We start from the raw sequence: 21559 nt of genomic DNA, 5'->3' as shown, positions 1-21559 counted from the left end.
TGTAGTTTGAAAAAGTATGAGTTGTGGTAAAGACAAGAAGTCACTTGCAAGAATGGTATAAGGGACTCTAATAGTAACCACACAAACAGATGCAGAATGAAGAAAGTAATAATGGAAGCTTGTCAGATAAAGGCCAATTGAAGAAAGATGAATCAAGACAAAGTATTTCATTACCTGTTCAGATAAATGGTTTAAATGGTTGATATATAAGTGAACTTTTAAATCCATATAATAAGATTTGCTCATATATGTCTATGGGTGCGAACAGTACTTCAAAGAAAATAAGCAAAGATTGGAATTTTGAACCATTGGAAGAGTGGTAGGACCCCCACTGATTTTTCATTATTTCTATTCTTCTCTCAATTTTGGTTTGGAGCTGTGAACTGGAAGTTTTGAGCTGAATATGACTTGTGGACTTTGGGACAGCTTGTGGTAAAAGAACAGACCAAATAAGCTTTGTTTGTCTGTAAGGCCAGGCCTGGAGGCTAATTGCTGGCGGATTCTTGATTTGAAAAGATCCAGCAGACACAGCGACCACAGGGAAGACCATTACATTTAAACACTGAGCAGAAGTTATCTATTATGAGATCAGTACCTGGCTATTTGTTCCAGAAAGTCTGGAAGAAATCTTATGTTCAAGAAGATGGTAGTTGTTGAATGCTAATTGAGGAAGAGAGAACCAATCTATCAGGGCAGAACGAGAATTGAAGTTTTTGTTTTGGAACTGTTTTTATTTCAGAAGATGAGCTTGACTTCTAACAATGCAGAATGAAGATCTGAAGACTCTCTGTTTAATCTTCCATATCAGCTTCCAGAAGCCCAAAGTGTGAAAAGCTTAGTTGGAAGTAATGCTGCCTTTGTCTGAGAAGGCAACCCTGATGAACATTTCAGAAAACAACCATCAGCCTGCATCCATAGGAATAATTTACTGCAGATGCTGGAGTCTGTTCTGGAAATAGTAAATGCTAGAGATCACAGAGGGTCAGACAGCATCCATGGAGAGAGAGAGCAAGCTAACGTTTCAAATCTGCATGACTCTTTATCAAAGTGTCTAGACCTGTGAAACCTCCATGTTGTAACATAAGTAATTTTCTTTGAATGGGACTACATGAAGATAAGTTCTAAAATCTGAGCAAGTTGATTAGAAAGAGTTTGAAACTAAAAGTAAAAACTACAAAGGATGTAGGTTTTTCTTTTGTTCTTAAAAAACACTACATGAATGGCTATTATCTCTGTCTAGAAGGAAGAGGGTTGATTATATAATTACATCCAAGACTTTTGAAGCGCCCCTTTTAACATAATCAAGGATTGACTTTAAAGCTCTGAATATTTCTAGTGCCCAATTTTGTAAATTTTGGATTTCTGAATTGTCAGAGATGTTTGGACTAATTAATCCATTCTTCCTGATTTTGTTTTACAACATAGTGAGGCAGCTTCAAAAACATCTAAATCTAACTGCAGTCTTGAACTTCACAGCACACCAATGGACTAAGAATGCCATGTCCCTTTGAAAAATTTCATCCTTAACCCACCAAACATATTTATTAACAATGTGCCAATGAATAAGGGAACTGCTATAAAAACATTAAATTGTATTAGGGATGTCAAAACCACTAAGCATGGGTCCACGATAAAGTGGGGAATTATACTGAAACTCACATAGACTGGTATTCTAAAATATTTACAGGGATTGGAAATTTAATTGAAATTTAAAGGAATACTGGGACAAATAATAAAATGCATGCACACAGTCTCGGTGGTTTCAATGCACAGAAGGAAAATTGTTACAGCTTCTTTTGAAGGAAGCAAATGAAATTTAGGAACTTGGTAGAGGCATAGACACTGTTCTCCATGACCAGGACAGAGCATTCCAAAGATTGTATTGCTTGCTAGATGCATGGATTCAGGATATCTCATTTAGTCTGCAGAGGAACTTAGGAATGGGAAGGTAAAGATCCAATGGTTGTGGTCCACATAGGTACCAATGACATAGATAAAACTGGGGCAGAGGTTCTGTTAAGGGAGTATCAACAGCCAGAACAAAAAAGGTAATACATAATCTCTGGATTACTACCGGAGCCACAAGCTAATTGGCACAGGATCAACAAGACTAAGCAAGTAAATGCATAGCTCAAAGGTTGGTGTGGGAGAAATGGGTTTGAATTCATGGGACATTGGCACCTGCACTGGGGAAGAAGGGACCTGTTCTGATGGAACGGTTTTTATCTGAACCGTGCTGGAACCTATATTAGTAAGAAATTAAATAAAATCAATAGTAAGAAACAAAGTAGGGTCAGACTTTGTAGGTGTAGAATCTGGGTGAGCAGAATTGAGGAACTGCAAAAGTGAAAAAAAAAATCGTTGGAGTTACATACAGGCCTCCAAATTGTAATCAGGAGCTGGGGCGCAAAATAGACTAGGAGATAGAAAAGATGTGTAGGGAAGGCATAGTTACATTGAGCATGGGAGATTTCAATACACTGGGAAGATGGACTGGGAAAATCAGTGGATTGCAAGAAAAGGAATTTATGGAATGTCTACAAGATGGCTTTTTGGAGCAGCTTGTGGTGGACTCCAGGAGGGAACAGGCAACACTGGATTTAGTGTTCTGCAATGAGGCAGCTTAAGGCTGATAAGGGTCCTTAAGGCGAAGGAACCTTTAGGGGGCAGTGATCATAATATGATTTAATTTACTCTGCAATTTGAGAGGGAGAACACAGAATCAGGGGAAACTGTATTGTAGCTGAATAATGGCAACTACAGAGGCATGACGGAGTAGCTGGGTAGAATTGACTGGGAGAGGAGCCCAGCAGGAAAGGTAGTGGAACACCAATGGCAGCAGTTTCTGGGAATAGTTCAGGAGACACAGCAGAGATTGACCCTGAGGAAAAAGAAGTATGGTACAGGGATGATCAGGCAACCATGGCTGACTAGGGAAGTCAAGGATAGCATAAAAGCAAAAGAGAAAGCATATAATGTTGTGAAGGGCAGTGGGAAACCAGAGGATTGGGAAACTTACAAAGACCAACAGAAGACAATAAAATAAGAAAAAGGAGGCAGAAGTTTAAATATGGAGGGTAAGCTAGACAATAATATAAATGAAGACTGTCAGAGTTTCTTTAGATATATAAAGGGCAAAAGAGAGGCAAAAGTGAACATTAGGCCACTGGTAAAAGACGCTGGAGAGATAGTAGTGGGGAACAAGGAAATGGCTGAGGAACTGAATAATTACTTCGTGTTAGTCTTCACAGTGGAAGACATGAGTAATATCCCAAAACTTCAAGAGAGTGAGGGGACAGAGCTGAGTATAGTGGCCATCACAACAGAGAAGAACTGAATGGTCTGAACGTGGAGTAATCACCTGGACCAGATGGACTACACCCTAGAGTTATAAGGGAGATAGCTGAAGAGACAGCAGAGGCATTAGTGGTGATCTTTCAGGAATCGCCAGAATCAGGGAGAGTCCCAGAGGACTGGAAAATCACTAACATCTCACGCCTGTTTAAAAAGGGAGTAAGGCACAAGATGAAAAATTAAAGACCAATTAGCTTAACCTCGGTCATAGGCAAGATCCTGGAAGCCATTGTGAGAGATGAGATTTCTGAATACTTGGAAATATATGGTAAAATAGGGCAAAGTCAGCACGGTTTCATCAAGGGGACGTCATGCCTGACAAATCTGCTAGAATTCTTTGAGGAAGAAACAAGCTGGTTAGACCAAGGAGAGCCAATGGATGCTATCTACCTGGACTTCAAGAAGGCCTTTGTCAAGACGCTGCACTGGATAATACTGAGTAAGATAAGGGCCCATGATGTCAGAGGCAAGGTGTTAGCACGTTCAGAAGATTGGCTGTCTGGCAGAAAGCAGAGAGTGGGGATAAAAGGGTCCTTCTCAGAATGACAATCGGTGACAAGTGACATTCTTCAAGGTTCAATATTGGGACTGCAACTTTTCACTTTATACGTTAACGATCTAGATTAAGGAACTGAGGGCATTCTGGCTACATTTGTAGATGGTACAAAGATAGGTAGAGGAACAGGTAACATCAAGGAGGCAGGGAGTTTCAGAAGGATTTGGACAGTTTAGGAGAGTGAGCAAAGAAGTGGCAGATGTAGTGCAACGTGCGAAAGTGTGAGGTTATGCACTTTGGTCGGAAGAATAAATGCATGGACTATTTTATAAATGGAGAGAAAATTCAGAAGTTGGAAGTGCAAAGAGACTTGGAAGTTCTAGTTCAAGATTCTCTCCAGGTAACATGCAGGTTGAATCAGTAGTTTGGAAGGCAAATGCAATGATGTCATTTATTTTGAGAAGACTTGAATATAAGAGCAGGGTTGTACTTCTGAGGCTCTATAGGACCACATTTGGAGTATTGTGCACAGGTTTGGGCCCCACACCTCAGAAAGAATGTACTAGCCCTGCTGCGTGTTCAAAGGAGGTTCATAAGAATGGCCCCAAAATGAAACATTTAATATATGAGCAATGTTTGAGGACTCTAGGTTTATAGTCGATGGATATTTGAAGGATGTGGGGGTACCTAATAGAAACATACAGAATATTGAATGGTCTGTACAGAGTAGATGTTGGGAACATGTTTCTGTTGGTAGGAGAGACTAGGACCCGAGGGCATTGCCTTAAAGAAAGGGGGAGACCTTTTAGAATTGTAAAAAGGATAAACATTTTCAGCCAGACAGCGAATCTATGGAATTCATTGCCACAAAAGGCTGTGGAGGCCAGGTGTTATGAAGATGTGAGTGTACTATACCTTTAAGAGAGTAAAAGCTTACAGTGACAGGACCAAGTATTCTTAATAAGACACAAGCTATTGGAGATTCAAATTAGGTCAGTCAGTTTAAATTATCCCCTGAAAAATACCATGTTGAGTATATTGACAATCTTGAATGCCAATGACACAATCCGATGCTTTGGGTATAAGACCAGGGAAAATTGAACAGTTGGGAGAAGAACTGCCTCACCAATAGCTGTAGACTGCTAGTCAGAACTCTCTGAGAGGTACATGTCTAAAGAAGAAGTTTGCCCAGACAAAAACCTCAACACTGACCTGGAAAGCCAATCTATCAATCTACTGACGAAGATAAAGACAAGGTTTGACTGCTGGCTGGATTCAAAATTTCAATTTTTCTGTAAATCTTATTTGGGAGTTTTATTGGACTAGTGTTATGGAAGGGAAGGTAAAAGATAGTTTAGAAGAAGGAATTGTAAATAGTTTTTAGTTAATTATTCTCTGTTAAACTTTCAGAAATAAAGTTGTTAATTTTTACTTTAAATAGTTATTGGCCACTCGAATTTGTACAGATTGCTGCACAGAATTAATCTTTTCTGTGTTGCTGGTTTTAAATTAAGCAAGAGGGTTTACCCCATGTCGTAGAGTTTATTTAAGACTGTGATAAATAGGTTCTTGAGTATCAAAAGAATGAAGGGTTATGGGGAGAAAGCAGGAGAATGAGGTTGAGAAATTTATCAGCCATGATTGAATGGGACAGCAGACTTGTTGGGTTGAGTGGCCTAATTTCTGCTCCTATGTCTTCTGGTCGTATGGTACAAATTTGAGATATTAAAAGACTATTCAGTGTTTTATTGATTTTTTAAAATGTCTCCCAAGATGGAGAACAAGCAAGCAAAATATGTTATTGCCTAGAATTAAACAAAACTGTTTCATTTATTTTTTCAAGGCATTTTGAGACTGCAAACATTTTCCAGGGCTCATGAATGATAAAAGATGACAACAGTTGAATATGTAAAATTAGATGAGAGGTTGTGATTGAGACCTGAGAATCACAGAAGAGGTGTGGCAGCAAATGAAAATTGGAACAATGTGTCCAACTGTGATTGGTATTAAAGACATTTTAGTATAAGGGAAGCTCTGACAAAAATTGTAAATTGATTGCTATCTCTTCGTGAAGAAAGTGTAAGGAGGAGTGTAAAAAGGGAAAATACAATGAAAGGAGCAGAATACTGTCCTATAGTTATTAGACTGCTGAATGGATCTAACTTCAAATAATGTTGATCTTGGTAATGCTGATCGTGCTTTGCGCACATCCTGTGCAGTTGTAACCTTGTATGCCTCGCTGTCTGTAAGTACCCTATGATCTGTATGTCCTTGTTTGTTATGATCCGCCTGTACTACTCGCAAAACAAAGCTTTTCCCTGTACTTAGGTACATGTGAATGTAATAAATCAAATCAAATCAAATAGCACACAGTAAGATGTGGACAAGCAGTAGATGATAGGGCCAAGAATGAAAAAAAATCTGTATAAGGAAATAGTTAGTGTAGCCCAGGTAGTTTAACTACATATCCATAAGAGTGAACAGTCAGTAGTTACTTAGCGTTCAGAGAACATCTGTATCGCTTAAGCTAGTCGAGCAAATGTTATTCATGAGGAAAGGCTTGAGTGCTGAGAGAAAATGGTGGGGACAAATTAGTTCTTAACACAGAAGTACAAGTCACAAGAATCAAAACTGCTTCTTGGTTTTGCAGTAAATGACCTGGCATATGGTTTATTTTAGAACAATTTTGCCAACATAACCATTATGCGAAAATATATGAATGTTATTTTTGAGATGGAAACAGCAGCGTATCAGAACTAGTCTTAGATACCTCTCCCACATATATTTGGGACAAGCTTGAATAAATTCACCTTGTCACAATATAGTCAGGTCTAAATACGTTATCTTTGCAAAAACCCTCTATCACTTGATAATGCTAATTTTCTTGTCTTTCCTTAATTTGACAGGTGATCCACCACCTGAGGCATCAGAACCATATACGAGTAGATAAGTTAAAACCTTACAGATCTGTTGCTAAGATTCTGCAAGAGTCAAGGAGGCATGGCATGCCACTGGAACACTGCATAAGCATGCAAGAATATACTAAAAGCAGTGAAAAATAAACTGGTACAAAGGATGGGAAATATTGCACTGAAGAACAGGTTTCAATCATGTGTGCTTACTTGATAAAGCATGGCAAGAAATGGTTAATGTGACCAGTAAAGTCAGAGAACATTTTAATCAACAAGTCAATGAAATTTACTCCTCAGAGAAACTGATCTTAAAACAATTAAGACAGACTGAAACATATTTACACCTGTTAAAATTAACAGTATAGAAGAACATTTGGATTTGAACAACACAAGAGCTTTGGGATAGGAATGCTTATTAAGAAGTATCCTCAGGATGGATACAGATTAAGAGAGTTGGAGAATGTTAAGTCCTCATATGATGTTATCTTAACATTACTGGATGAAGTGATCTGTGGATAGAGAATTGGATAATGTCAAATTAAGGAGCAAAAACTTGATTTGACAGTATTCAGAGATTATGACTGATAAAACAGGATGAATTTTTAAAAATATGAAATAGAAAATAAATAATAGAAAATGGATCATAGAAAATACAATGCTAGACAACTTGAACAGATCATCCTACTGATAAGTAAAAGAAAGCGTGACAAAGAACAATTATAAGACAACAGTGAGAATATAAGATCATGCCCTGTAAACGCATAAGACTCCAAGGATCTTTTTTAATGATTCATCCAAGTTGTAAATAATATTTATAACTCAGAAAATGATTAAATATCATCTTTCTTCAATGGCAATATGATCAGTGATTTTTTTAATGATTACAATGACACCAGTGAAATGATAGAATATGAATTATCATACTTAGTAAAGGGAAAAAATCTATGACAAATATGTGAAGCAGAGTAAGTAAGATCAGAATAACATCATTTGCAGCAGCTCCTCCAATCTTAATTTGACATAACATGCAAGATAACTTGGAATCAGAATCACTCTCTGTGATAGGAATTTGTCAATATGGTTAGAAATAAATAAATTAGTGTGCGATCTTTGTCTTCATAAAATCATTTATATGTAACAAGTCACAGTAGTAATTTAAACAGTAAGAGTGAATATCCCATGAGGTAACCAAATTTCTCTCATAAGTCAACTCAGAGCATGCAAATGACAGACAAAATGTTGGTAATTTAGAAGTTTAACTGCAGCGACAAGACTCAGACTGTTTCATTTCAAATCTAGACTTCCAATGTCAAATAAGAGACAATATACTCCTAAGCTTGTCAGTCTTATGATAATTGATCAAATGTAACCTTTACATCAGAGTTATCTTATACACTTGGTAACAATTAGTAGAAATTAGCATACTTTTTGATCTTTTATATTAAGATACATAAGGAATATAAACTGTTTCTAAGATTCATGAGAGCAGAATCAAGACGGGAATAAAACAGGCTGTTCATGATAAACAAGTGTCTGATTTGATGGAAACTTCATCAATCAAGCTAGAATTGAGATATGAACTCAAGACTTCAATCATTCAGTCCAAATTACAAAGGCCTCCCTTTCTGCCTTAACAAAAAAGCAAAGAACATTTATTTTAGCAAAGTTACAACACCAAATAGCATGGATTAGGAAAGTCATCGGACTGTCAATTGAGAGATCCAGATAATGTTCTGGGGATCAGAGTTCGAACCCGACCACCAGGACGGAATTTGAATTCAATAAGAATCTGGAATTAAGAGTCTAATGATGACCATGAAATCATTCTCAATTCGGAAAATCCACTGGTTCGCTAATATCCTTTAGGGAAAGAAATTGCCATCCTTACCTGGTTTAACCTACATGTGACTCCAGCCCCACAGCAATGTGGCTGTTTCTTAACTGCTCTCTGAGCAATTATGGATTGGCAATAAATGCTGTCCAGTTAGTGACATCCTCATCCCGCGAATGCATATTTTAAAAAATTAACCCATGGATAGCTGACAACTTAAGAAGCCAGTCCAAAGACAGTGACTTTGGTCAATGTCAATTATAATGATTGTAACAAGGTCAGCCAGCTGGATGTCATAGAATATGTGTTCCCCAATTGGGGCTGTTAATCTGGTCCAATCAGGGAACCCTGGCTGACATAAAAAAGGCGAGTGTCAGAGATAATAATACACTGGCAACTGACACTGAATGAGGCAGTATTTAGGTCAAGGACTGTTCATGTGTAAATCAAGGGTGGAATTCATTACCCCAAAAGTATGCTGGCAGCAGGACACTGAATAAATTTAAGGACATATGTTTAATTAGATATGGGTTGAAAGGTTATGGAGAGTGGGCAGGAAAGTGGAGTTGAGGCCAAAATGAGATCAGCCATAATTGTATTAAAGGACAAAACAGGCTTGAAGGGCCGGATCGTTTACTCCTGCTCCTAGTTCTTGTGTTACATCATGACTGCATAATTGTGCACTAATTTGAATATGATTGGATGATATGTGTACTAACCTGGAGTGTAGAATATGTGAACACTATTGGATAGAAATGTGAATGAGTAAATGTGTAAACTTTTGGATAGAAATCTGTATAAATTGATGCTTGGAAGCTGGTTATCTGTAAATGTAGACAAAGCTCTGTTATTGTCATACAAATTTGGGCTGTATGCTATTTTTGGTATATACAGCACCCATGCACAGAAATTAACATTTAAAGGAAGAAACTGGAGTAACACCTGGTCTAAGAGGGAATAAAATGTTAAAATCATCCTTTCAAAGGTAATTAGTTAAATCATGACTTGGTAAAAGGGAAAAAGTGAGGACTGCAGATGCTGGAAATCAGAGCTGAAAATGTGTTGCTGGAAAAGTGCAGCAGGTCAGGCAGCATCCAAGGAGCAGGAGAATTGACATTTCGGGCACGAGCCTTCTTCAGGAATGCGGAGAGTGTGCCAAGCAGGCTAAGATAAAAGGTGAGGAGGGAGTTGGGGGAGGGGCGTTGGAAATGTGATAGGTGGAAGGAGGTTAAGGTGAGGGTGATAGGCCGGAGTGGGGGTGGGGACGGAGAGGTAAGGAAGAAGATTGCAGGTTAGGAAGGTGGTGCTGAGTTCGAGGGTTGGGACTGAGACAAGGTGGGGGGAGGGGGAAATGAGGAAACTGGAGAAATCCGAGTTCATCCCTTGGGGTTGGAGGGTTCCTAGGCGGAAGATGAGGCGCTCTTCCTCCAGCTGTCATGTTGCTATGGTCTGGCGATGGAGGAGTCCAAGGATCTGCATGTCCTTGGTGGAGTGGGAGGGGGAGTTGAAGTGTTGAGCCACAGGGTGGTTGGGTTGGTTGGTCCGGGTGTCCCAGAGATGTTCTCTGAAATGTTCCACAACTAGGTGGCCTGTCTCTCCAACAAAGAGGAGGCCACATCGGGTGCAGCGGACGTAGTAAATAATGTGTGTGGGGGTGAATTTGTGGCGGATATGGAAGGATCCCTTGGGGCCTTGAAGGGAAGTAAGAGGGGAGATGTGGCCGCAAGTTTTGCATTTCTTGCAGTTGCAGGGGAAGGTGCCGGGAGTGGAGGTTGGTTGGTGGGGGATGTGGACCTGACAAGGGAGTCACGGAGAGAGTGGTCTTTTCGGAACGCTGTTAGGGGAGGGGAGTGAAATATATCCCTGGTGGTGGGGTCCGTTTGGAGGTAGCGGAAATGACAACGGATGATATGATGTATATGGAGGTTGGTGGGGTGGTCGGTGAGGACCAGTGGGGTTCTGTCCTGGTGGTGATTGGAGGGTTGGGGCTCAAGGGCGGAGGAGCGGGAAGTGGAGGAGATGCGGTGGAGAGCATCGTCAATCACGTCTGGGAGGAAATTGCGGTCTTTGAAGAAGGAGGCCATCTGGGTTGTTCGGTATTGGAACTGGTCCTCCTGGGAGCAGATGCGGCGGAGACGAAGGAATTGGGAATAAGGGATGGCGTTTTTACAGGAGGCAGGGTGGGAGGAGGTGTAGTCTAGGTAGCTGTGGGAGTCGGTGGGTTTATTGTAAATTTCCGTGTTGATTCGGTTGCCCGCAATAGAAATGGAGAGGTCTAGGAATGGGAGGGAGGAGTCTGAGACGGTCTACGTAAATTGGAGGTCGGGGTGGAAGGTGTTGGTAAAGTGGATGAACTGTTCAACCTCCTCCTGGGAGCTCGAGGCAGCACCGATACAGTCATCGATGTAGCGGAGGAAAAGGTGGGGTGTGGTGCCAGTTAAGCGACGATGGACTGTTTCACATATCCTACGAAGAGGCAGGCATAGCTGGAGCCCACGTGGGTTCCCATGGCTACTCCTTTGGTTTGGAGGAAGTGGGAGGATTGGAAAGAGAAGTTGTTCTGAGTGAGGCCCAGTTCAGTCAGTCGAAGGAGGGTGTCAGTGGAAGGGTACTGGTTGGTACGGCAGGAAAGGAAGAAGCAGAGGGCTTTGAGTCCTTCCCAATGGGGGATGGAGGTGTACAGGGACTGGATGTCCATGGTGAAGATAAGGCGTTGGGGACCTGGGAAGCGAAAATCATGGAGGAGGTGGAGGGTGTGGGTGGTGCCCCGAACATAGGTGGGGAGTTCTTGGACTAAGGGGGACAAGACAGTGTCAAGGTATGCAGAGATGAGTTCGGTGGGGCAGGAGCAGGCTGAGACAATGGGTCGGCCGGGGCAGTCAGGTTTGTGGATTTTGGGCAGGAGGTAGAAATGGACGGTGCGGGGTTGTGGGACTATGAGTTTGGAGGCGGTGGACGGGAGATCCCCTGAGGTGATGAGGTTATGGATGGTCTGGGAGATGATGGTTTGGTGGTGGGGTCATGGTCAAGGGGGCAGTAGGAGGAGGTGTCCGCGAGCTGGCGTTTAGCCTCAGCGGTGTAAAGGTCGGTGCGCCAAACTACTACCGCTCCTCCCTTGTCTGCCGGTTTGATAGTGAGGTTGGAACGGAAGGAGTGGAGGGCTGCACGTTCCAAGGGGGAGAGGTTGGAGTGGGTGAGAGGGGTGAAGAGGTTGATGCGGTTAATGTCACGGCGGCAGTTGGCTATGAAGAGATCGAGGGCAGGTAAGAGGCCAGCACGGGGTGTCCAGGTGGATGGGGTGTGTTGGAGGCAGGAGAAGGGGTCGTCAGAGGGTGGGCGAGAATCCTGGTTGAAGAAGTAGGCATGGAGGTGAAGGCGGCGGAAGAATTGTTCGATGTCTCGCCGCGTGTTGAACTTGTTAATCCGAGAGCGTCGGGGAATGAAGGTGAGGCCTCTGCCAAGGACTGATCTTTCATCCTCAGAGAGGGGTAGTTCGGGAGGGATGCTGAACACACGGCAGGACTGGAAGTGAGGACCTGGTGTGGGGCTGGAGCTGGGAGTGGGGGCGGGGTTAGGCGTGGGGGCAGGAATCGGGGCGGGGGTGAGGTTTGGCATGGGGGCGGGGTTTGGCGTGCGAACGGAGATCGGCGTGGGGGCGGAGACGCATGCGGCGTGGTCTTTGTGCAGGCGAGTGATGTCACTGGGGACGGAAGTGGCTTTGGCGAAGGCAGAAACGGTGTTGTTCCTGATAGCCGTGGGCCCCACGGAGGCCGCAAATCTGTTGGCGATGGTCTTCCTGGCAATCGTGGAGGCGGTTGTCTGGGTGTCGATCGCGGAGGCTGCAAGGTTGGTGGGGGTGGAAGTGATGTCATGGTTCGTGGCGGCAGTTGCTGCCGCGGGTGCTGCAGCAGCCGCGTGGTTAATGGCGCCAGAGTGATTTCGAAGGCCGATGGAAGATTCGGGAACAGTTGAGGAACCCAGAGTGTGGGGATAAGTACATGTAAGTTTTTGGTACTTACTGTCTTTAATTTCCGATATGGCTAAGAAGAACTGTTTGTTTAGTGTATGGATTCTTCTGTGGATGAAGAACAGTAGAGGTCCTTTGCAGGTCTGTGAGAGTGTTGTCCTGAGCGGGGGTAAGGCTAATTACAGGGAATGTAGGGAGTGGCGCATGGCTGCAAGCGTGGAACGGAGGATCCGGAGGGAGGTCTGTTGCTGGAGGCTTCGGATTTGTTGTAGGTACTGGTTGATCTGGTTGGGTCCAAATTTTGTTGGTCCGAACGTAGTCCGGAGTCCGTGCGGGGTCAGTCGGTTCCGTAGGCAGGTGCTGAGGAAGGAGATGTGGCTGTGGTAGCGAGTCTGTTTGAGAACGTGGCTGGAGAGCTTCTGGGCAGAGGAGATGACCTAGTGTGTGCAGTGAGAGAGGCACTCACTGAAATCCTTGTAGAGGGAGGAAGAGAGCTTCTTCAAGGAAGGCATCCTTGCAAAAGGATTCGCAATAGGTTAAAATCTTCTAGGAGAAAATGAGGACTGCAGATGCTGGAGATCAGAGCTGAAAATGTGTTGCTGGAAAAGCGCAGCGGGTCAGGCAGCATCCAAGAAGCAGGAGAATCGACATTTCGGGCATGAGCCCCTCTTCAAGAATGAGGAGAGTGTGCCAAGCAGGCTAAGATAAAAGGTAGAGATGAGGGACTTGGGGCAGGGGCGTTGGAAATGCGATAGGTGGAAGGAGGTTAAGGTGAGGGTGATAGGCCGGAGTGGGGGTGGGGGCGGAGAGGTCAGGAAGAAGACTGACTGAACTGGAAGATTGAAGGTGGTGCTGAGTTCGAGGTTGGGACTGAGACAAGGTGGGGGGAGGGGAAATGAGGAAACTGGAGAAATCCGAGTTCATCCCTTGTGGTTGGAGGGTTCCTAGGCAGAAGATGAGGTGCTCTTCCTCCAGCCGTCATGTTGCTATGGTCTGGCGATGGAGGAGTCCAAGGACCTGCATATGCTTGGTGGAGTGGGAGGGGGAATTGAGGTGTTGAGCCACAGGGTGGTTGGGTTGGTTGGTCCGGGTGTCCCAGAGGTGTTCTCTGAAATGTTCCGCAACTAGGCAGCCTGTCTTCCCAATATAGAGGAGGCCACATTGGGTGCAGCGGATGTAGTCAATGATGTGTGTGGAGGTGCAGGTTGATTTGTGGCGGATATGGAAGGATCCCTTGGGCCTTGGAGGGAAGTAAGGGGGGAGGTATGGCCACAGGTTTTGCATTTCTTGCGGTTGCAGGGGAAGGTGCCGAGAGTGGAGGTTGGGTTGGTGGGGGATGTGGACCTGACAAGGGAGTCACGGAGGGAGTGGTCTTTTCGGAATGCTGATGGGGAGGGGAGGGAAATATATCCCTGGTGATGGGGTCCGTTTGGAGGTGGCGGAAATGATGACGGATGATATGATGTATATGGAGGTTGGTGGGGTGGTAGGTGAGGACCAGTGGGGTTCTGTCCTGGTGGTGATTGGAGGGGTGGGGCTCAAGGGCAGAGCTGCGGGAAGTGGAGGAGATGCGGTGGAGCGCATCGTCAATCACGTCTGGGGGGAAATTGCGGTCCTCACTCTGAACAACATCTCTTTCCAATCCTGCCACTTCCTCCAAACCAAAGGAATAGCCATGGGCACCCGCATGGGCCCCAGCTATGCCTGCCTCTTCGTAGGATATGTGGAACAGTCCATCTTCCGCAGCTACACTGACACCACCCCCCACCTTATCCTCCGCTACATCGATGACTGTATCGGCGCTGCCTCGTGCTCCCACGAGGAGGTTGAACAGTTCATCCACTTTACCAACACCTTCCACCCCGACCTCCAATTTACCTGGACTGTCTCAGACTCCTCCCTCCCCTTCTTAGACCTCTCCATTTCTATCTCAGGCGACCGAATCAACATGGACATTTACTATGAACTGACCGACTCCCACAGCTACCTAGACTACACCGCCTCCCACCCTGCCTCCTGTAAAAATGCCATCCCATATTCCAATTCCTTCGTCTCCGCCGCATCTGCTCCCAGGAGGACCAGTTCCAATACCGAACAGCCCAGATGGCCTCCTTCTTCAAAGACCGCATTTCCGCCCAGACGTGATCGACGACGCATCTCCTCCACTTTCCGCTCCTCCGCCCTTGAGTCCCACCCCTCCAATCGCCACCAGGACAGGACCCCACTGGTCCTCACCGACCACCCCACCAACCTCCATATACATCATATCATCCGTCGTCATTTCCGCTACCTCCAAACGGACCCCACCACCAGGGATATATTTCCCTCCCCTCCCCTATCAGCATTCCGAAAAGACCACTCCCTCCGTGACTCCCTTGTCAGGTCCACACCCCCCACCAACCCAACCTCCACTCCCGGCACCTTCCCTGCAACTGCAAGAAATGCAAAACTTGCAGCCACACCTCCCCCCCTTACTTCCCTCCAAGGCCCAAGGGATCCTTCCATATCTGCTACAAATTCACCTTCACCTCCACACACATCATTTACTGCATCCGCTGCACCCGATGTGGCTTCCTCTATATTGGGGAGACAGGCCGCCTACTTGCGAAATGTTTCAGAGAACACTTCTGGGACACCCAGACCAACCAACCCAATCACCCTGTGGCTCAACACTTCAACTCCCCCTCCCACTCCACCAAGGACATGCAAGTCCTTGGACTCCTCCATTGCCAGACCATAGCAACATGACGGCTGGAGGAAGAGCTCCTCATCTTCTGCCTAGGAACCCTCCAACCACAAGGGATGAACTCAGATTTCTCCAGTTTCCTCATTTCCCCTCCCCCCACCTTGTCTCAGTCCCAACTCTTGAACTCAGTACCACCTTCCTAACCTGCAATCTTCTTCCTGACCTCTCTGCCCCCACCCCCACTCTGGCCTCTCACCCTCACCTTAACCTCCTTCCACCTATCGCATTTCCAACGCCCCTCCCCCAAGTCCCTCCTCTCTACCTTTTATCTTAGCCTGCTTGGCACACTCTCCTCATTCCTGAAGAAGGGCTCATGCCCGAAACGTCGATTCTCCTGCTATTTGGTAAAAGGGAAGCCATCTGTTACCGATTTAATGGTGTTCTTTGATGATATTAAGTTGATAAAAGGGAACAGTTGGATGCACTATACTTTAATTTCCATAAGTCATTTGGTGAGTACCATACCAGTGGCATTCCAGAAATTAAAAATGGTTTAGAGGGTAATATGTTGGCGTAGATAGAAAATTGCCTAGCTAACAGAAAACATAAACACAATGAAGCTTTCTCTGTTCTGATTTGACTTATTATTGTCACATGTACTGAGATAAAGGGAAATGTTTTGTCTTACTTTCTTTTCATGCACATTGTACAATAAAAATCCATCAAGGTAACAGAACAGAATATTGGGTACAATGTTACAGCTACTGAGAAGATGAAGAGAGAGAGATCAATATTAACATTTGAGAGGTCCATTCAAAGCAGCAGGGAAGCTGTGCTTGAAGCTGTTCATACATGTACACAAAATTTTATATCTTCTACCCAATGGAAAAGGGTGGAATAGAGCATATTCGGGGTGTAAGAGATCTTTGATAATGTTCGTTGCTTTCGCAAGACAGCAGGAAATATAGTTGAAGTCAATGGATGTGAGACTGGTTTGCATAACACACTAGACTGCGTTCACCTTTCTCTGCAGTTTCTTTCACTCTTAGGAACAGCAGTTGCCATACCATGCTGTGATGCATCCAGATAAGTTGCTTTCTATGGTGTATCTATAAAAATCTGTAATAGTCTTGATGGAAATACTGAATTTCCTCAGCTTCATCTTTGGCAAGATGTATCAAGTGGTATGTCACTGGGATTAGTTCTAGGCACTCAGCTTTGTTTAATTTATATAAATGACTTGGATAAAGGGACTGAAGGTATGGTTGCTAAATTTGCTGCTCGCACCAAGATAGATAGGAACTTAAGTTGAGGAGGGCATTTAACAAGAATACAAAGGGACATAGATCGATTAAGTGAGTGGGACAAGATCTGGTAAATGGAATATGATGTGGGAAATTGTAAACTTCTCAATTTTAGTTGCCAGAAAAAAAAGCAGCAAATTATTTAATTGATAAGTAGTTGCAGAGGCTCAGAGGTGCTAAAGGATCTTGGTAATTTCATGCATGAATTTTGAAAAGTTACATTAAATACAGGCAAATCAAATATTTGGGAAAGCAAATAGAATGCTATTGTTTATTGCCATGAGCATTAAATACAAAAGTAGTGAGGTTATGCTTCGGTCATAAAGGGACCACATTTGGGTACTGTGTACAGTATTGGTCCCCATATTTAAGGAAGGATACAAATACATTGGAAGCAGTTCAGAAAGATTTATCAACTAATACCTGTAAGGGGCAAGTTGTTTGATAAGGAAACTTTATGCAGGCTAGACTTATATTCAGTGGCATTCAGAAGAGCAAGAAGTGACTTGATTGAAATATAACCTTTTCTTATGGGAGAATTTAGATCTGGGGATCACTTTTTAAAAACAAAGATTTGTCAATTTAGATAATCGGGGAGAATTTTCTTTTCATCACAGTGGGTGGTCAGTTTTTGGAATTTGCTTCCCCAAAGGGTGATGGGAACAGAGTCTTTGTATATTTTAACATTTACAAGACTGATCGTTATGAGTAAAGGGGTGAAAGGGTGGAATGTGGAGTAATTTGATTAGCTGTGATATTATAGAAATGCAAAGAGGTTCGAAGATCCAAGTGACCTACCTGTGCTTCTAATTTGAAGATATTTGTAATCAATCTTTTCAGATGTGTTATAACCCTCAACTGAAACAGGGTTGAAACTGAAACAGTTGAACCAGTGCCTTCTCACTCAGAGGCAGGGACATGACCACTGTGCCACAACTCACCCTCAGATGAAATAGCAGACAAAATACTCATCCCCTTAGTCAGGGTTGCAGCCAAATTATGCTGGGGAATCATTATTTGCAGATCCTCATTCTCTAAGCTATGAGCAATGCCAGTATCTGAGTTGGAGACTGACAGTGCCAAATCAAGAGGACAGCTGTGCTGTTATTTCTCTATTCCTCCTGGGTATACTGCAGCTAGGAGATGGCAGTTCTCCAATGTCTAAGAACAAGCAATCAGAAAGAAGGTTGGATTGATGGTGCAATCTACTGCTTTCCATTTGCAGCTGGTTAATCATGTCAGATGGCGAAATGAGGAAGAACAGGAACTTTAGAAGGGTACAAGGCCGCAGAATATTTTTACTGCTATTAGTGATGTTGAATGTCACAAATGTGTCATGGTTATGATGCAGAGAAACATTTCCCTCCAGAGCTCAAGAAATCAGTCCTTTTCCCTAAACAGTTCAGCTTTATTTTTCCCCTGTTTCAGGTCACAATGCCCTCTGTGTTACCCCGTGTTTTGGTATTGTTCACGTCAATACTGACCTGTTTGAAGTATGCTGGAGTAGGAGCTGGTTGAGATAATTGGTATGTGTAAGAAGCTGTGGGGGGAGAATCTGTATGTCAGACATGTGTCTGGAGTATAACAGAGTGTTACTGATGAAATGATGGGCAGTTGATGAAATGAGTTGGAAATGTGTCAATATGTATTCATTGATCTTGACCACTTGTTTAAGTTTATTACACTCCTTCTGGCATTGCTGCTAAGTACTTGGGCGGGGGGGGGTGGCATCCTCTGCGAATTGGCCTGCCACCTCACAGGCTTCCATTGCCCGCTGTTCCTAGAAAGCCTCTTGGTCATGGAAACATGATCACTACACCTCTACCATAAAGGTCGCAAGCACTGGATCTGGGAATTTGGGACTCCACTCTCTGCTGCAGTGTTCTACTTTCCTTGTTTAGGATTTCTGCATCAATAAGGAGGATAGTCTGTCTTTATAATGATGATGCATGATCTGGGCTTTCTGTGAAAGTTGCTTGGCTCCCTGCTTTGCATTTTGTTTGCTAATAGTATGGGTCCTGCTTTAATGATGGCCACAAATAGATATATGAGAAAAAAGCCAGAGTTGTGTGACTGCTTTCCCACCCATTACCTTTCCAAATGTGAAAATTAGCAGACTAATTCTAATCCACGGAGATCAAACTGCAGCATCAAAAAAAGTTAATGATAAATATTTAGTTCATAATTCAATAGAAAGGGTCAATGGACTCGAAATGTTAACTGTGCTTTATCTTCGCAGATCTTGCCAGTATTACTGAGTTTCTCCAGCAATTTCTGATTTTGTTTACTAGAATGGTACCAGGGATAAAGGATATAGGTTAACTTAAGAGATAAGAGAAACTCAGGTTGTTTTCTTCAGATCAGAAAAGGTCAAGAGCATAGAGATGTTCAAAAGCATTACATTTTGCCAGCAAGTACGGAAAAGCTAGATCAAGTGGCAGAAGAGTCAACATTAAAAATACACATTTTAAAGACAATTTCAATATTTCAAATGTCCCTTTAAGCTTCTTTGCTCTAATGAAAGCAGTCCTAGCTCTTATAATTTCAAGCATTTGTAAGATCTTTGCAAATACTTTTGTATCCTCTCCATGGACTTCACACATTACAAAAGTTAAGCACAAAAAAACCATCTTGCAATACCACAACGTATTTCAATCTACTCAGTCATTAAAGTAAAATAATTTAAATATCTACTTTAGAAATTGTAAACAACATTAATTCCAAGCTTTCTTACACAGTTCTTTGTTGGTATTTGATATTATGTGAAATATGTCTTGTTCATTCACGCCCAATTGTTCCATTTCCACATCATCTGTAAATGAATTAAAAATATAATTTGATTCATTCAATAATTAATTTCAAATTTTACAATGTACACATAATGGCCGTCCCCCTTTTAAGAGGGAAATATTTCTCTGTCAATGCTATTTTTCAGCAGTGGAATATTGTAGATGCCCACAACTTGTGAGTAAATTTTAAAAAAATATGATTTTGTCTGCCAGAGTTCTGCACCAGTCTCTGAATAAATTCTGATTTTATCTGCTGTCACTTCCTTTCAACATGCTTGACTACAATATCCATCCACATTGTAGCGAAGTGATTTCAAATACTAAAATAATATGACACTTAAATCCATGTTCCAATACCATGTTTAGTGGTTCTTCACATATTCCACTGCAAGCGTAAATGCAATTTGAGTCTATTCACTACTTTCTTGCTACTCCCAACTTTACCACAGCTGTAAACTTACTGCGCTTCCCTGACAACAGCATTATGTATATCATCGCAGGTATCAGATTTCATGCTTCATGTCCTAAACAATAACGTTTTAGTTTTAAGAATTAAATGTCAACTTTAAGCTAAGTATACATACCTAATTGAGAGTAGAGAGTGTGGAAAAGCACAGCAGGTCAGGCAACATATGAGGAGCTGGAAAATTGATGCCCTTCATCAGGCTTTTGCCCGAAACACCGATTTTCCTGCTCCTTGGATGCTGCCTGACCTGCTGTGCTTTTCCAGCACCACACTTTCTACTCTAATCTCCAGCATCTGCAGTCCTCACTTTCCCCTTATATCTGATCAACGTTTCTAAATCAAATGCAGTTCAACAGGCTTGGGTAGTCACAATTGTAAAGAGTAATTTCGTTAATTTAATAATTAGAATTAATAAGAAGAAAACATAAACATCCATGGCCTGTCTTTGAGTGATAAGGGACAGAATGTCTACAATTACTTCAATATATTCTTAAGTATAAAAGTTGGCATTTTCTAACTGTTCAAGACTTGGGTCAAGTCACATTTGGAATACTGCGTGCAGTTCTGGTCACTGCACTTTAGAAAAGATGTGGAGACTTTGGAAAGGGTGCAGAAGAGGTTTCCAAATTATGTTTGGATTGGTGTGTATCAGCGATAAGGACAGGTTGGACAAATTTGGATTGTTTTCTCTAAGACATCAGAGGTTGAGGGACGACCTGTTAGAAGTGTATAAAATTATGAAATAAGGGGACATAGATTTAACTTGAGAGAAATTTTAAGATGTGTAAGGAAAGCTTTTTTTTACGTAGAGGGTAGCAGGTGCCTGGAACTTGCTGCCAGTGCCCCATCAAATGGAACCCTCTTTCCCACACCAATCCTTTAGCCCCATGTTTACTCCCCTAATCTTATCTTTTTGCCAATTTGCACATGGCTCATTTGTGGTCCTTTTTTCAAAATTTTGTCCCTAATTCTCAATATTCCCCAAATAAGACCTCTTGGCTATGTTGTTGTGCCAACATGTACATTATAACTGGATCCTCCCCTCTCTCTTCTGCATCCTTTCAAGCTGATACATGATGTCCTTCATCTTAGCACCAGGTAATTTCAGTCACTTCAGATAACGAAGGAGCAGCACTCCGAATGGTTGTGATTTCAAGGAAATTTGTTGGGTATAACCTGGTGTAATGGGACTTCTGAACTTGACCTGGCACCTCCACGTCACTGGCACCATGTAGACAACACATTTAAGCGCCAGGGTGTGACTGGTTGGAACGCAGCATTAAGGCAATTCTCCCCCTCATGGATGTGCTGCAATGTCTAAAGGTCTGATTACAGCTCTTAAACTCTGAGCTAAAGTTCCTCTACCTGCAGACACTTAGTGTGGATGTGGTCACTGTCGATAGCAATGGGACCCAGCAGCTCCCACATCAGGCAAGAACGACACATCACTTGTACTTCCATTTCTTGTGCAGTTAATTAGATTTTTTCTTTAATTATTATTTTCAGATAGTCCCCAATTTATTCTACTCCTTTTGGAATGTACTGTTTAAGACTAAACTAGCAAGAGGGCAGCAGAGTATGACGCTCCAGTCAGAAGTCCTCTGCTCCACCTGTTCTTTCTCTTTTCTTTTTCTCCCCTTTCTGCATTAGAGGAAAGGAGCTGTGAGCCCCAGAGACGAATCCTGCAGCAGCAGCTGGCACGTGGAAACGGTTCCAGAGCAGCAGATAACACGGAAGGAAGCAGTCCGAGAGGA

At 42.9% G+C, this 21559-nt stretch overlaps 1 protein-coding gene across 2 annotated transcripts in view; it reads right to left on the bottom strand.

Moving 5' to 3' along the window:
* Nucleotides 1–21559, bottom strand: part of LOC140493431 (low choriolytic enzyme-like) — a 78881-nt gene that overhangs the window by 41057 nt on the left and 16265 nt on the right. For both annotated transcript variants that reach the window (XM_072591857.1, XM_072591858.1), the window contains exon 4: nt 19285–19362. In XM_072591857.1, coding sequence (XP_072447958.1) covers nt 19285–19362 — 78 coding nt within the window. The remainder of the gene's footprint in view (nt 1–19284; nt 19363–21559) is intronic.

The sequence above is a fragment of the Chiloscyllium punctatum genome, chromosome 22 (genome assembly GCF_047496795.1).
Source record: "Chiloscyllium punctatum isolate Juve2018m chromosome 22, sChiPun1.3, whole genome shotgun sequence".
In the NCBI taxonomy this organism is placed as follows: Eukaryota; Metazoa; Chordata; class Chondrichthyes; order Orectolobiformes; family Hemiscylliidae; genus Chiloscyllium; species Chiloscyllium punctatum.
Note: the sequence above shows the minus strand (reverse complement) of the source record. Positions and strands in the feature narration are given on the sequence as shown.